The sequence below is a fragment of the Triticum urartu genome, chromosome 6A, assembly GCF_056163025.1.
Source record: "Triticum urartu cultivar PI428250 chromosome 6A, HENAU_Tu73, whole genome shotgun sequence".
Classification (NCBI taxonomy): Eukaryota; Viridiplantae; Streptophyta; class Magnoliopsida; order Poales; family Poaceae; genus Triticum; species Triticum urartu.
Genome location: NC_141878.1, coordinates 107,127,633 through 107,143,431, shown reverse-complemented (window position 1 = coordinate 107,143,431; position 15,799 = coordinate 107,127,633). Strand labels below are relative to the sequence as shown.

At 46.3% G+C, this 15,799-nt stretch overlaps 2 protein-coding genes, 1 long non-coding RNA gene and 1 pseudogene across 4 annotated transcripts; 1 reads left to right on the top strand and 3 right to left on the bottom strand.

Annotated features, from left to right (window-relative positions):
- Nucleotides 1–1,047: 1,047 nt before the first annotated feature.
- On the bottom strand, nt 1,048–2,974 carry LOC125515756 (protein FAR1-RELATED SEQUENCE 5-like). The gene is made up of 3 exons (XM_048681259.2): nt 2,480–2,974; nt 2,120–2,407; nt 1,048–2,001 (listed from the first exon to the last, which is right to left on the bottom strand). The coding sequence occupies exons 1-3, from the start codon at nt 2,897–2,899 to the stop codon at nt 1,282–1,284; spliced, it is 1,428 nt and encodes a 475-aa protein (XP_048537216.2). The 5' UTR covers nt 2,900–2,974; the 3' UTR covers nt 1,048–1,281.
- On the bottom strand, nt 2,935–5,392 carry LOC147964290 (protein FAR1-RELATED SEQUENCE 5-like; annotated as a pseudogene). Its single transcript, XR_015609232.1, has 5 exons — nt 5,346–5,392; nt 4,970–5,258; nt 4,470–4,495; nt 3,817–4,081; nt 2,935–3,718 (listed from the first exon to the last, which is right to left on the bottom strand). The product of XR_015609232.1 is annotated as a protein FAR1-RELATED SEQUENCE 5-like (transcript).
- Nucleotides 5,393–8,016: 2,624 nt separating this feature from the next.
- On the bottom strand, nt 8,017–14,864 carry LOC125515758 (uncharacterized). Its single transcript, XR_015607511.1, has 3 exons — nt 14,516–14,864; nt 8,252–9,736; nt 8,017–8,071 (listed from the first exon to the last, which is right to left on the bottom strand). It is a non-coding gene; the product is annotated as an uncharacterized LOC125515758 (long non-coding RNA).
- LOC125513441 (uncharacterized) lies at nt 11,341–13,941 on the top strand. The gene has a single exon (XM_048678559.2). It carries the CDS (start codon nt 11,695–11,697, stop codon nt 13,828–13,830), a length of 2,136 nt encoding a protein of 711 aa, XP_048534516.2. The 5' UTR covers nt 11,341–11,694; the 3' UTR covers nt 13,831–13,941.
- Nucleotides 14,865–15,799: the final 935 nt, after the last annotated feature.

Here is a 15,799-nt window from a genome sequence, read left to right as displayed (position 1 = left end):
TGCTCGTAGCATGTTTCCATCGAGGAGTATATTTGAAATTTACCTACATTTTATTCCAGAACAGACGTACAACACATTTTTTCGGATAAATCAAACTTAAAGTCCGACATACAAACAGCACACACACATAAGACAAGATCCTAAATTACTAAACATGAGCATTTAAGCCAGAGCTGCTCGCTTCATCTACGTCTCGATCAGGGTTAAACGCAGCGGTCTCGTCATACACACCGGACGAGGCATCCCCTGCTTGTGAGCAGGTCACACGCAAGCCGCCGCCTACGTTGATGAGGGGGTCGTGGTCCCCGACCTGATCGTACACCATGTTGGTTGCCGCACCCTGGCCCATGCAAAAATGGAAACATTACTCGTTAGCACGGAGACAGAAAACATAGCAAATACTGATAGTTTATATGCAGATGGAAAAGTGTTGGAGAAAATGTGTCTCAGAAGAAGATGTTTTTTTCCGATTCAGGCATTTTTTGTGTAGCAGTGGATGAATATATCACCTTGCTCGTCGCCGCGCTAGCCAGTGCAGGGACTGCCCTGCGTTGGCGCCTCAACAGCCCGCGTGCTCTCAGGACCGACGCCCTGCGCTGGAACCGAACGTGTGAGCGAAGCAGGCAGCTGAAACCAACTACAGAGGAGAAAGCTACAGGGGGAACCATGCAGACCTGGGAGTCTGAATGACCGAGGAAGGAGAACCAAAGTGAGGAAGAGGTCGACCGGTGGAGAAGAGCTGCCTACCAGCATCACCCAGCGATTGGTTTAAATAGCCCACTGGCTATTTTCCCCCCCACACACCCCCAGCCCCACAACAATTCAAAATTTGAAAAACCGCAAGCACGAATATACGGCTTTGCACACATACCCGAGCCATCAATTCTGGAACGGCCCCAGCATATGCGTACGACTGCACAAGCTGTTCAAAAGGTAGGCACATATCATAATTTCAGATGACAAAAACAAGCTTCCATCTACAGCAAACCACACAGCGAGCTAGCATGTCATTTTTTAAACCAAACCACCTCACAGCAAACCCAAATGAGTCCTAAGTAGCTGAAATTAAACATCACTTGAAAAGTTAACAAACCTACAGCACATCCTGAGGCTCAGAAACTAAAACACCGAAATAACAGCTAAAAAACAGCAACCTACGTCCAGTCCCCCAAAGACAGGCACAACTTTTATTAGAATTACAAGCCAACAGTCCTAACAAGCAGAAAACATAATACTCTCGACTGATTCAATCAAAGTTTGCATCATATCATGAAATGGACATCATTCCACTGGTCCATCGCGAGGCCTCTTCACAAACGGCAACACTGGGTTGAAACAACTTGTTTTCTTGTGCCCAGCCACACCGCAATTGCCACATGTAGGGATTTTGCGGGGTTTCTTAAGAAGGTCCCCCCTGCGGGGGCACGTCGTGCTCTTGTGCCCTTTCTCTCTACAAACAGTGAAAAATCTTGATCGCGCGTATTTGATCTCATATCCAGGCTTGTCCCTCGCCGTTGTCGGCCTACCCTTCTGCTTCTTCCTATCAGGGGCCAATAAAGTGGATAATGGATGCCTGGAATCACCTCCCACAGAGACAGATCCAAGGCCACATTCAGTTGAGATGAACATCTCAAAACGCTCATCTTCTTGATGCGCGCCGTCTGCCATCATAGTCATGGTTGGATTGGCTGACTCTCCAACTTGGGTTTGGTCAACCAAACTTTTCCCATCTTTGATCGCTGCCAAAACGGTCAGTTCAGCCTTGCCTGCAATTAAAATGTCCATTGCTCTATCGAATGCATCAACATTGCTGTCACCGAGCTGCACAAACTCGAGTGCTGTCAGGTGTAGTGAAGTATGCCGGTAGGATGACAACCGTGGAGGGCCTTGATCTTTCTGGTAATGGATGAGGTGAAGCGGCAAGTTGTCGCGGGCATCTATTATCCATCGCTTCATTACATGAAAGCTAGGTATCTTCCGCACCCCCAAATGAAGAAGAACCTGGATGTAAAGACAGGTCGGGTTGTTGGATAACATTCAGACATGAAGATAAAAAGATGGGTCACAATTTTTTTTCAATTGAAGGAATTCGCATAGAGGCGGTAGAGTCAGGGATAACCTTGATAGCATGGCAACAAAGCATCCCCATGTGCTCAAACAAGCCGCATTCGCATGTGTAACGAGCGCCACCTTCATGGACATCGACAGCATGCATCTCGCGGCACCACTTCTCTCGCTTCTCAGCTTCAATGTGCCGCACATGGTACCTCATGCCTCGTTCGACTTCCTCGACATCATATCTTCCCGCACGGTACAAAGCCTGACCAAACATCTCAAACATCGTCCGGGTGTACACCTGGCTCGCATGCTCTTCCAGAGGAAAATTGTATCGGAGAACTACACCGCCCTGCCAGGAAACCAGCCGAAACTTGTTAGCAAAAAAGACAGTAACGCACGGTTAAGTTCTGGTCGCACATACCAGCCTTGTTCTCTTCTCTTGGAACCCTTCTTCAGCTTCTCGGTCGAACTGCAACTTGTTGTATTGTTTCACAAATAGGTTCATGGGGCAAGCCGGGGGAATGTAGCCCTTCAACAAATGGTTCGCACTTTCGCTCCTTTGCATACTGGTTTGCTTCGCACAGAACTTGCCACTAAAATAAGGTTTTGCCCACTTGTGCATAACCTCGAAAATCTGGATCAGGAAGGTGTTGTTGTGGAGCTTGTATCTGTCAAGCAGATCAGCCCAAGCAGCTTCGAACTCATCGAAAGTTAGCATTTCATTGACAACCTTGTGCAACGCCGCCCTAAAATCACTCTGTTTCGTGTAATGCGGCCCAAGGTGCTCTTTCGCCTTCCGAAGCACATGCCACTTACACCAGCGGTGTGTGGTACCAGGCATCGTTTGTTCTATATATAGCGACCTCCATAGCCCGCGCTTGATCCGCAAATACCAAATCCTTATCAGGCTTCATACCAAATGCAAAAAAACATAAATCAGGGGAATGGTGCGGTAGTAAACCAACCTGTTAGTATTGTTTTTGGAGGCCTGCCACCCATCAGTCTAATAAACTCGGTGAATACCCAAATAAAACTCTCAATTGTTTCTTCCCTCATCATGACCCCCCCCCCCCATGATGATGCTCTGGAAGTGATTGTTCACCCCCACAAACAACCCGAAAGGCATGTCATATAGATTTGTCTTGTAAGTTGTGTCAAATGTTATGACATCACCGAAATTGTGGTACTGCATCTTGCTTCTACCATTAGTCCACAGCAGGGTTTTTATCTTTCTTTCTTTATCAACCTCAACCACATATGAGAACTCTGGATCATTTGACCCCAGCTCGAAGAATGCATCCATAGTCTTGCGCACATCATCATCTGCCTGCTCCCTACTAAGCTTTCCATAGAAAGTTCTAAGGCACCTCTTCGTAAATGGCATGTTCTCCATTCTCCCAAACAGACTACCAATGATGTTGTACACCTTCCCCAGATTAACATTGTTCTGCCGCAACTGCTTCACAAGGTCCCTGGTGTACGTGTCAATGCGCCGGTGTGATGGCCAGTGCAGCTTCTCCGCACAAGTCCGAAGGAGTTCATGGTTGTGAGAAGCACGGTTCTCCGATACATACCACCCCCCGTCATCCATCCGGTGCAGACGCAGCATGGCAGCACAATTGCTCCTCATGGACGAGCTGTTCTCCCTCTCTGGTTTGCCCTGCAATTCATTTCAACAGGAAATTCACCCAAAAAAAATGTCAGCTTCCTTCTGTAGAAAACAAGTTGCACTTTCTCAAAAGCAGGTTAGTATCTTACAGCACAGCCACATACGATCTCCTGCATACACTTGGTCCCATTGACATTTTGCCTGCTCTTGCCGTAACGAATCCCAAAGCCAACTTCCCACAAATAAAGATTGTAAAATTCATACGCCTCTGGCAGAGAATCGAAAATTATGCCAAGCGCGGGGTTGACAACTACATCAGTCCCCCTGTCAGCAAATCCTCTTATGGCAGCCTCTAGTGCCGGCACACGATCAACTACTACCGACCGCTCGTCTGGTCCTTGTGGCCCTCTTGCCCTGCCAACATTAGCAGGAAAACAAGTAAGAAAAACACGAAAGCATGCCGGTATTGGGGATAACTATTTTTCATTTCAATTTTGCATTTTCATTTCATTCATAAAAATCAATAAGTCATGGCCAGTGTGACGGCAAGTGTAATGAAAACAGGACACCATTCCCCCTGAAACTAACCCCTGCAAGGACACTAGTTTAGTACTACGCAATTCGCGGTTTTCACGGCAACTAGGTTAACCTAAGCATTACTTGTAACCACCCTCAGCTCATGTCCCCAGCCTTATGTGTTCGTGATAGGAAAATACAAAACCCAGCTAAACTAATGTGCCAATTCGCCGAGGTTGCCCCTACTAGTCTGGATTCAGATTACCGGACCAGTGATCAAAACTACCGCAGGCGCGTTGTCCGGCCAACATCCTGAAAGTGGAACCCAAACTATAACTGAACAGAGTGCGATTGCCAAGGCCATCCACTCCAGCAAGACCGCTGTTGCCTGGGAGCTGCAAATTCGGGAACTTTGTGGTAATATATTGCTATCCTGGCTATGTTTGGCTAAAGGCCTTAATCGTCATACTTTCATGCCTTTTTCATTAATCCCATATAACACGATTTGGCAAAATGATTGGATCTAACTACAGAAAATCCCCCCCCCCCCCAGCATGAGTTGACACCAAGGCATGTACAAAATATACTAAATCAAACCAGTCTTGGGTCAGATGTTGCAAAGATTGAAATCCGCCAGATAACTAATGCCTAGATGCACGCATGCCTGGCAATCAATAAAAATGGTTTTCGCACGAGCGTAAGAACATCAACGATATACCTGCGCTTCCAGCCAACTCTGATGGTGGTGCTTGCGGCTGCTCGGGCACAGCGGGGGGAGGACTATACCGAGCCACATGAGACGACGGGTGGCGCCGACCCAGCGGCGCTCCTGGACGCCACATCGCCTCCACCAGAGCTGAAAGTGGTACAGGACCCGCCGGAGAACTCTACATCAGGAGAACCCCTCTCTGCCCCCCGCTGCGCGCCCCCCTGATCCGGCGGACGAATGTCAGGAGAGAACGCTTGCACGACTGCATTCGAGGAGCCTACGACCGAGGCGGCCGCCGCGGCGACGCCGCCGCCCGAGATGGACGCCCCCAAGCGCCCTCCTGGATCTCTGGCCGCCGACGTCGATCTGCAACACCGGCGAGCGTACCAACATCGTTAGTTGTATACTATAAGCCAACTGCAAAAATTATAAAGGAATAGAGATCTCACTCACCCAGATTCTGCGCCGCTCACCGGCGTTGCTGTTTCAGAAATCGCCATGAGCAGAAAATGACGAACCACGGGGCGCCACCACTGCCTCCGGCTCGTAGCGGTCCTTCGCGCAGATGTGAAAAGGAACCCCATGCTAGACGTAGGACAAGGGCCGAACCTGGTCACACTCCACCTAGCCAGGGCCCGCCTGTTAAAATTAATAATGTACCGCCCTGCACGCTCTGAGCGGACTGGCCCCCGCGTACGGTAAAACAGTACGAGGCGACCCCGCCGAAAGCGACGTGTGCGCTGTATTTGCGTGTATCCATCGAATGTATGCCCGTTTAATTACTTTCACGTTTTCTTTGCACACATCACCTCGCGCGCCGCCGCCGTCGATGCGCTGCGTGCATCTGCCGCTGCGTGCAGGAAGGCCGCTCTCGTGTCTGGAAGTCTGAATGGAGTGACCGAGGAGGGGAAGACCGGAAGAGGGAACAGGAACACCAAGCCACCAATGAGTGGAGGGTGAATTATTGGTCTCCCTGCGCAAGAGAAATTACTGCTCGGACCCACCAATGAGTGGAGGGTGAATTATTGATGCTGCTGCATGTCTGCTCTGCTTGACTTGCAACTTTGCAAGTCTTCACAGCTCTGACATGACCAGACATTCACATTACCACATGGAAAAATCATGCCTCTCTACCGTTCAAAAAAGAAAAGGCCCATAGATTGGAGAGGCCCTTATTTCTGCAGCTTGACATGTATTACAGGGATCGTTTCCTATTGTTGTATGGACGCGTCTAGGGAGCAGCCGGCTGCTCCCTAGCGTTCCCTAGCAGCCCTTCCAAAATAGTAATTTTCTGTCCCCCCTGTCTAGGATAGGAAAGTACCTGGCCCCCGCTCCCGATTCCTCGCACCATCGAGCCACGGAACTCACCTGATCCTCCCTCCCCACGTGTTTCCCTCCTCCACCCCCTGGGCGTCTCCCCACCAAATCGCCCAGCCCCATCTTATTCTCTCCCAACCCACAAAGGGACAACTCCCAGATACAGAAAACTCTCCACAATCCTCCAATGGTGGTTGGTTTAGGATTTGTTCTCCAGGCAATTCCTATTGACTAAGGGTAGAAAAAGCACAGAAAAAGGTCAGATTTAGCTTTCACTTTTCCCCATGATTGTGTGCCTCTTTCATCCTTGTCCCCTGGGTTACTGAAGAACACAAGCCTTCCTTTCCCTTTCCCCATGATCTGCACAAGGCTGCAGTTCAAAAAAATGTGTAAGAACATGTACTGGATAAAAAACAGAAATACAAAGTTGCATAGGTGCTGTTAATTACTGCAAATGTCAGATTTTTTGCCCAATTGCTTTGATGGATTTGTTGTTCTGCTTAATAAGTTGGTAGAAACACAAGTATGTTTGCTGGTAAAGCAACTTGCTTGGCCTGTTTTGAGCAACTGTAGATCGTAAGCAAGGTGCGTGTAGATGTTTAGGCAAGCTTCAAGCCCTATTGGGGCAAATCCAGGAGTGTTGTGCCACAACTGGTTGTTTAAAGCAAGTTAAGTGTTATGGTTAGGCAACTTACATGTTAAGATTAAGCAAAAAGGGTGGGGAGTCAATGTAAAAAAGGCTGGTTGAAGAAAAATAATGGTAGGCAAGTTTGAGGGTTTGTTTGGGCAAAATTAGGACAAATGTGAAGCAAGAAATACCGGTATGGGTATTATGAAGCAAAACTCCAGATGTTTTTAGCCAGCTAAGTGCTACTTTCTCCGTCCGAAAAAGCTTGTCCCAAACTTGTCTCTCAAATGGATGTATCTAGCACTAACTTGGCGCTAGATACATCCATTTGAGGGACAAGCTTTTTCGGATGGACGGAGTATGTTTTAGGCAACTTACATGTTATGTTTAAGCAAAGGATGAAAATGATGTGTAACAAAACTGGTTGCAAGAAAACAATGGTAGGCAAAGTTTTAGGGCTTGTTTTGTGCAAATTCAGTAGTACTGTGAATCAAACATGAAACTGGCATGGGTATTCTTCTGAAGCAAAATTTCCGGTGTTTTCGGCAACTTTGGTGATATGTTTAGGCAACTTACATGTCATGATTAAGAAAGAAAGAAATGAATGTAAAAAAAGATGGTTGAAGAAAAATAAGGTTAGGCAAGAAAGGATTACTACTATGCAACAACGGTTGTCATATAGAGATAGATTTATGGTACCTGGTGTCAGAAATTGACTGAAAGTGACTTGAGCTTGGCCTTGTTGAACAGGTACAAGAAGTTTATTCAGCTTGAAAAGCCTTGCAGGCGATGCCCTGTTCTCTTATTCTAGAAGAAAAATACAACAACAAATGAAACATGTGTATTTCCTGGACAGTTAGGCAACTTGACATCAGAACTTGGGCAAGTGTTGATCAAAAGTGAAGCAACTGTGTATTACCTCGTTAGATCCGGTCTTTTGACATTTTTCTTTTGATGGTTGTTCCACGATAGTGTCTTTCTTAGAATTTCAATCACCATATGTGGAAACACTCGAATTGTTGTTGATGTCCAACAGACGTTTGCCACTGGCAGCAATCTCCTTTCTTCCTCAACGCTGGTACCCAATAAAGGGTGTGCTTCTCTGGCCCTGCAACAAGAACACGCAACAAGTTAAAAGAACACACAACAAGTTTATTGAATCTTTTTTCGGACACACCTCTGCATAATGATCTTCTTGAATGCCATTTTTGCTTGGTTCATCCATTAGTTCCTACTACACAAAAAGAAAAAGAGTGCATTCAGATGACTTTCTGGATATCGTCTCTCGGATACTGGCAACTCACATACCAATTCCAGGCAAGTAAACCCAAAAAACAGGCGAATCGCCTTCCAATGCGCACCGAAAAATAACAAAAACATGACTCATCTGAGGCATATGTTGTTGTTAACGTACCCAGATCATCATGGACAAAATCATCTGAGGCATGTGTTGTCGTTGACATGAGGCGCCTCAAAAATGAAAGCACGTGGCTGTAAAAAACAGGGGGGAGAATACCCCCATTCGGCACCCCCAATTAAAAAAATCCCAATGTAGCAAAACAAGAGATAAAACATACAATGATAATGTGTTGTCACATTTAAACTTCAAGTATAAAATTACCCCAATTATTATGAAATGTGAAGGAAAATAAATGAAGAGCAAGGTTCATGTGTTATTTGAGGCAACTACATACAAAATTTGAGGCAATTATTATGAAAAAATAACAAACACATGGAGACTACTAACCAGTATATGCACCACATATAAAAAATGATTGAAAGGTAGCAACTCGTATTGGGTTTGTAGGCAATTTCCATAGATAATGTAGCAACCTCATCAGCTTGCTAGCCGAATTAAAATAAATAGCGAAAGTCAGGAGCAACTACAACTTGGTTTGTAGGCAATTTGCATACAAGTTTCAGGCAAATAAATGTGGACCTATATTATGCGAAACATCAAGTTGTGTTGTGTCCCATGGACAAATGCTTTAGTTATTGCAGGCAAGTTGTGCTCTAATCTAAGCAAATTGCATACTATATCCAAGCAAACCAGGTTTTCTTTAGAGAAGGGATTAAAAGGCAGCAACTCATACTGGGTTTGTAGACAATTTCCATAGATTCTGCAGCCAACTCATTAGCTTGCTTTCCGAAGAAAATAAAATAGTGGATACAAACAGCCCGTCGACCCATTAAGCAAGTCCAATAGCAGGAACAAGGCAACTACTAACAAAAAAATCATGCAAGTTTGAGCAAGTCCAATAAAAGAAATGAGTATAATAGCTCAATATCATTGTTTTTAAGGCGTCCTGCATTGGACGCTTAGGCGACGCTTAAGCGATAAGGCGCCCGGGCAGCGCCTTACAAATATGCCCGCCTTAGGCGTCGCCTAGGCGCTAGAGCAGGTGGTGCTCGCCTTAGGTCGCCTTACCGCCTTAAAAACAATGCTCAATATAAATCTTGTGTTCCCCGCTTTATTATATGCTGTAATCACTTGGACACAGATAAGCAAATATATATCAAGTTCTCATACATGACACATGTATAGTGGCTAAAAAAGAATTAGAATGATAACGAAACAACAGATTACTTAATAATGCAGTCTCTTTTTTGCCATGTGTTATGAATATAATCATAGTAGAGAGTTTATACTTGCTACTATCATCTCTCCGAACTATCACAGCAGATCAACCCAAGCCAATGCACCTTGTGCTAAGAAACATCATCACGCATAGGGGAAGCACAATTACAGAAATGGAAGGAGAGAAAGGAAAAAAATACTCCTTTAAATTGCAGCCATCACCAGCAACAATTCAAGAGAAAGGCACCAACACCATCATCCACCTGCTACCTCGGTGCAATTTTTCTGCTCCAGACCTCCAGTTCAAGCTACAGCCAGCACCTGTACACGGTCACAAGTAAAAGTTCAGACATCGGAGCTGGGGCAGCTGTAGGATGCAGCAGGAGATAGCAGTAGGGAGAAGGAGGTGCACCAGCAGCTAGCAGCAGGAGGTCGAGGCCATCCCTGATGTGGCCTGCGGTGAGATGCTTGAGAGGAAGAGGCCCGCTACAACGGCGTCGGTGCCAGCGCCACTGAACGAGGAGCGTGGGGGTGGTGCGCGCTCGCCTTCCTCATGGAGATGGGTGCGCGCTCGCCTTCGGAGGACGCGAAGGCGGCCAACACGGACACGGCCTTGTCGCGGGAGGCTGGGAGGAGGTCGCCGGAGTCGAGAATCCCGGCGACCGCGAAGACGACGGCAGCAAGGAGCCGACGGATTCGGCGAGCGAAAATCTGGGGCGGGGGAGAAGCCTGTGGATCTGTCACCTTGGCCCCTGACGCTGGCTGGGGAGACAAGCAGGCGCTCGCGGAGTGCGGCACGGCCGGCGCCGCGGATCGACGAACGCAGCGGTGGATTTGGGAGAAGAAACAGGCGTGCGCTTGTGGATGTGAGAGTGTGGGTTTGGTTGGGGCCCACTTCCGCTGTGTGTTGTTCGTTCGCGTTTCCCTTCGCTCCGTAAAACCCGACCACGGAACACCTGGCGATCGGGATCCCGATCGGACGGCTCGTAAGGGTGTGTGCTCAAGACCTCTAAATAGCAAAGCTTTGCTTTAAAGAATTTAGGTTGTTGTATAATAATAAGATCAAAATATCAAGAAAATGACATAGTGCACATGACGTGGATACCTTAATTATTGATTAAACTAGTAAGTGACAGTGATTCTTGTTAAGTCTTAGAAAAAGAATAAAACCTTTATTACAGATTAGATGAAATGGCACAGCTTCTCATCCAATAATTGGAAAAGAGAACAACATACACCACTTGTTTACTGTGCATGGTAAAGATTAGATGCCACAGAATTTCAACCTCCTGCTGATTCAGTTGCACCCGGTTTAAGGAAAAGGATGTAGCTGTTCGACAAATAAGTAGGAAAATAGTTTTGACCTGCTCAAGTCAAACCCAATCTAACCCCTGTAGGCCTGCTACATACATGATGTTGCTGTTGTGGGTAGGTGTGCATAGCTTCTGCATTATCTTTTCTTTATGTATGAATTGATACCGACTAAATGAAACTAGGAAGATAGGACAAGACTTCTGGGTAAATCATTTGACCAAGCTAGCTCGCACGGCATACACCCTGCCAACGCAAGTGAAGGGATGCTGGATGCTGAGAATGTGCACACTTGAAGAGCTAGTCGAGGCCATATGATGATCGCTAACAAATTATTCCATCAACCAACTGCACTGGCCAGTGGCCACTTACTGATCGTAGTTACAACAAATTATTCCATCAACCAACTGTAGTGAGTACTGACCACTTACTGCTGATAGGTATTTTAACTATAACTGCACCTATTCCATCAACCTAATAATGCAAATCAAAATTGTAAGAAAATGCAAAAAATGTTCAGTAAACACCCCTTCACCTACCTCATGTGCTCTTCTCCAAATCATGTACGCGAATGCGTCCATCACAGATCACATCTCGCGAATCTGCCAACAAAAAATAGGGATCATCACAAGGTGAATTTTCTCTTCTGCCACCAAATGTCAGTACCTCAGGCATAGCAAAACTGGTAGGAGAAATGGTCAGATTAAGTATTAACACATCAACGTCCTCGGAAGTCAAACTTACAAATAAACCACATTAGATATGCAACATCAGCTAACCGTTGAGGTGTTGACCCAAATTTTATTTTCATCACTGCTCACTACAACCAGACCGGATCAAACAAACTAAAGAACAGAGCAGGTTGTTCCTTTCCCGTCTCGCTCTTTCTTCATCAGATAGTTTGGCACTTCATCCTGACAGACAAAAGCTTAAGCCTGTGGTTTCCAAGCTAGATTCTCGAGGAAACCATGCATCCACTCAGTCACTCACACAGGAACGGTTTTCCCGTTCCTTTCTTCGGTTTGGCTCTTGTGCTACTGGTTTGCTTGGATTCTCCCACCAGTTCCTGCACAGACCAGGAGAAGAGCTCCCTACTCCAGCTCCTCACTGGGCTCTCGAGCGATGGCGGCCTCACAGCATCATGGCAAATCGACACTGACTGTTGCACGTGGGAAGGGATCACCTGCAACCAAGATAGGACGGTCACTGATGTTTCGCTGGCATCTCGAGGCCTTAAGGGGTCCATCTCGCCGTTCCTTGGCAACCTCACTGGCCTTTTGCGCCTCAACCTGTCCCAGAACTCGCTGTCCGGTGGGTTGCCACTGGAATTAGTGTCATCCAGCAGCATCCTTGTTCTTGATGTCAGCTTCAACTGCCTGACAGGAGGCCTGAGTGAGTTGCCATCTTCAACCCCTGCACGGCCTCTACAGGTACTGAACATCTCAAGTAACTTTTTTACAGGAAGGTTTCCATCCACAACATGGGAGGTGATGAAGAGCCTGGTCGTGCTTAATGCTAGCACCAACAGTTTCACTGGGCAGATACCCACTACGCCCTGTGTTAGCGCGCCATCTTTTGCTGTGCTTGAACTCAGTTTCAACCAACTCAGTGGAAACATCCCTCCAGGACTCGGTAATTGCTTGGCGTTGAAATTCCTCTGTGCTGGCTACAACAACCTCAATGGGACACTTCCAGATGAACTCTTTAAGGCCAGGTCATTACAGTACATCTCGTTACCTAACAATCGGTTACAAGGAGCGCTAAATGGCATCATCAAACTCACAAATCTTGTCACCCTTGATCTTGGGAAGAATGAGCTCAGTGGAAATATTCCAGATTCCATAGGTGAGCTAAAGAGATTGGAAGAGATCCATTTGGGCCACAACAACATGTCAGGGGAGCTGCCATCAGCTCTCAGCAACTGCACAAATCTCATAACGGTTGACCTCAAGGCAAACCAATTCAGCGGAGAACTTACCAAAGTCAACTTTGTAAGCCTGTCCAAGCTAAGAAAATTAGATCTTGTTTTCAACAACTTCACTGGCACAATTCCAGAAAGCATATACTCCTGCAGCAAGCTGACTGCACTAAGGCTATCTTACAATCATTTCCATGGCCAATTGTCAGAAAAGATAGGCAATCTGAAGTCTCTCTGCTTTCTATCACTTGTTAACCTCTCCCTTACAAATATCACGAGAACACTTAAGATCCTTGAGAGTTCCAGGAGCCTCACCACCCTTTTTATTGGGTTCAACTTCCTGCATGAGACCATGCCAGAGGATGGCATCATTGATGGTTTTGAGAATCTTCAAGTTCTTTCTATGAGTTATTGTTCAATGTCTGGAACAATACCTGATTGGTTATCAAAGCTCACAAATTTGGGGATGTTATTTTTGCAAGGCAATCAACTAACTGGGCCAATACCTGACTGGATTAGCACCCTAAACTTTCTCTTCCATCTAGACATATCAAACAACAGTTTTACAGGGGAAATTTCAACTGCCTTAGCGGAGATGCCAATGCTAAAATCAGATAAGATTGCAGCAAAGGCCTTCTTTGAGCTGCCTGTTTATGTATTCAGTCCATTTATCCAATACATCAATGCTGGTGCATGTCCGAAAGTGCTTAATCTAGCCGTCAATAAATTCACTGGTGTGATCCCGGGGGAGATGGGCCAATTAAGAGCACTCGTTTCACTTAATTTGAGCTACAACAAATTATCAGGAGAGATCCCAGAACCAATCTGCACCCTCACGAATCTGCAGATGCTCGACTTGTCCAGCAATCATCTTACTGGTACAATTCCGGCCGCACTAAACAATCTGCACTTTCTTTCCAAATTCAACATTTCTAATAATGACTTCGAAGGCCATATTCCAACTGCGGGCCAGCTTAGCACGTTTCCAGATTCTAGCTTTGATGGGAACCCAAAATTGTGTGGTCCTATGATTGCAAACCATTGTGATTCAGCAGAAGCGGGTCCAGAGTTCATCAACACCAGCAAAGAGATTGGCCGTAAAGTCACCTTTGCAATCGCCTTTGGTGCTTTCTTTGCAGTAGGAGTCCTATATGATCAGATGGTCTTAGCCAGATATTTTGGCTAAAACCTTGTAACTGCTATCACTGCCCAAACCGTTACGTGATCTCAAGTAGTTCCCAGTTCAGCAAGACCATGTCAGTGGCTCCAGCCCCAGCAAGAACAACATCCCTTGTAAACCTGCTATCTTGAGTTAGTGACGTTTCATTGTTGTACTCCATGTAACAGAAACATGATTAGCAAGTGAGCAACGTTAACAGTGAGCATCATTGTACTCCATGTAACTATTTGTTCAGTATTTACTTTGATTTTTTTATCAAAGAAGGGCTTCCCCCTTCCGATTTTCATTACTGAAAACCAACATCGACCAAAGTATTTGCCAGTATTTACTTTGATACCTATGCATAGGGTGATGAATGTTTCTTTTGGTAGTTGACCAGAGGACATATAATAAGCAAAATCGCCAACGCGCACATAAGCAATCTGCAGTCTGGCAAACTGAAATCTGTAACTATTTGCAGTCCAGCAATCTGCAGTGAAGGAACCTAAAGCTCGATGCAGAAAAACATGCGCCGAGAGAAAAAATTGTGTAACTATTTGCAGACTCGCTTTGCAGTCTAGCCATCTAACTCCAACCCAGGGTCGCAATTATCCAGAGAGAAAAAAACGCACTTAGAGAAAAATTCAGAAATGTCAACGAAGCTAGCACTACAATGTGGAATTAAGCAGCTGCTCCCTGGTTTCCATAATACCTCGGTGAAGGGCTCACGGTACGCCGGGCCTTGGTCGAATCTCCCATCCCCTGCCTGCCTGGCCTCCTCGGACCAACGGAGGCGGGACACGAGCCGCCGCATGCCGCCGTCCTCCAGCGCGCTTAGCGAACCTGGAGCAGCCGGCCCGCCGCCACGCCGGGTCGCCGCGAGTCGCTGCATCCCCCTCGCCGGGGAGCTCCGGGAGGGGGAGGCTTGGTTCGATTTCTGCCTGGCCTCTGGGCTCTGGCCACTGGAAGTGGGACTGCGGGAGCACCAGTGCGGCGGTGCGGCCAAGCCTCGAGACGCCGGCGCACTGAGTTGGGCAGAACTCGACGTTGGGCCTTATGGGTGCAATATTTGGGTTGGCTTGCAGATAACAGTTTGGGCTGGCTTCATCTTGGGCTTCAAATTGGGTGGGCTTAGAGATGCTTCAATGTAGATAAAATTGTACTGCATTCCCCTAAAAAAAGATAAAATTGTACTACATGCCTACAAAAAGATAAAATTATTTCTCAAAAAAAAGAGATAAATTTGTGCATGTCCCTCAAAAAGGAATAAAATTGGATTCTCCAAAAAGGGACAAAATTGTACGTGCTCTTTTTTTTGGGAAAGGAACTTTCATACTCAAATAGGATGCTTACAATGAGCAGCTACAATGGTAGCAAAACCTCTAGGCCTCCTTTGGTTTGTTGGAATTTCATAGGAATTCTAGAGGATAGGATTCTTATAGGATTTTTTTTCTTTAGAGCCCTTTGGTTCATAGGAATGGATTCCTATTCCTATATAGGATTGGTTCCTATTCTCCACATTTCATAGGAAAATAAAAATGAGCCTAGACTCAATGGAAAATTTCCTTTGGTGTCAACCAAATGACATCTCGTTTCCTATTCCTACTCATAGGATTTGAGATACATGTCATCTCATTTCCTACAAAATTCCTATTCCTACGATAATTCTATCCTATGAACCAAATGAAGCCTAGGGCACTAGTAGAAAAAGGGTCAAACATGAAGCACATTAGTGCCGGTTTGAATTTGAGCCGGCACTAATGTGTACATTAGTGCCGGTTCCAACGGCTAGCCGGGCCGCTCTCATTAGTACCGGTTCGTGGCGAACCTTTAGCACCTGTTCGTGCCACGAACCGGTACTAAAGTGAGTGGTGGCAGGATGTTGTTAGTCCGGGGCCCCTCCAGCACCTTTAGTACCGGGTCGTATCACGAACCGGTACTAAAGGTCGTCCTACATAGACCCTTCGTCCACCCGAGCTCGCTGTGTTCTTCCTCT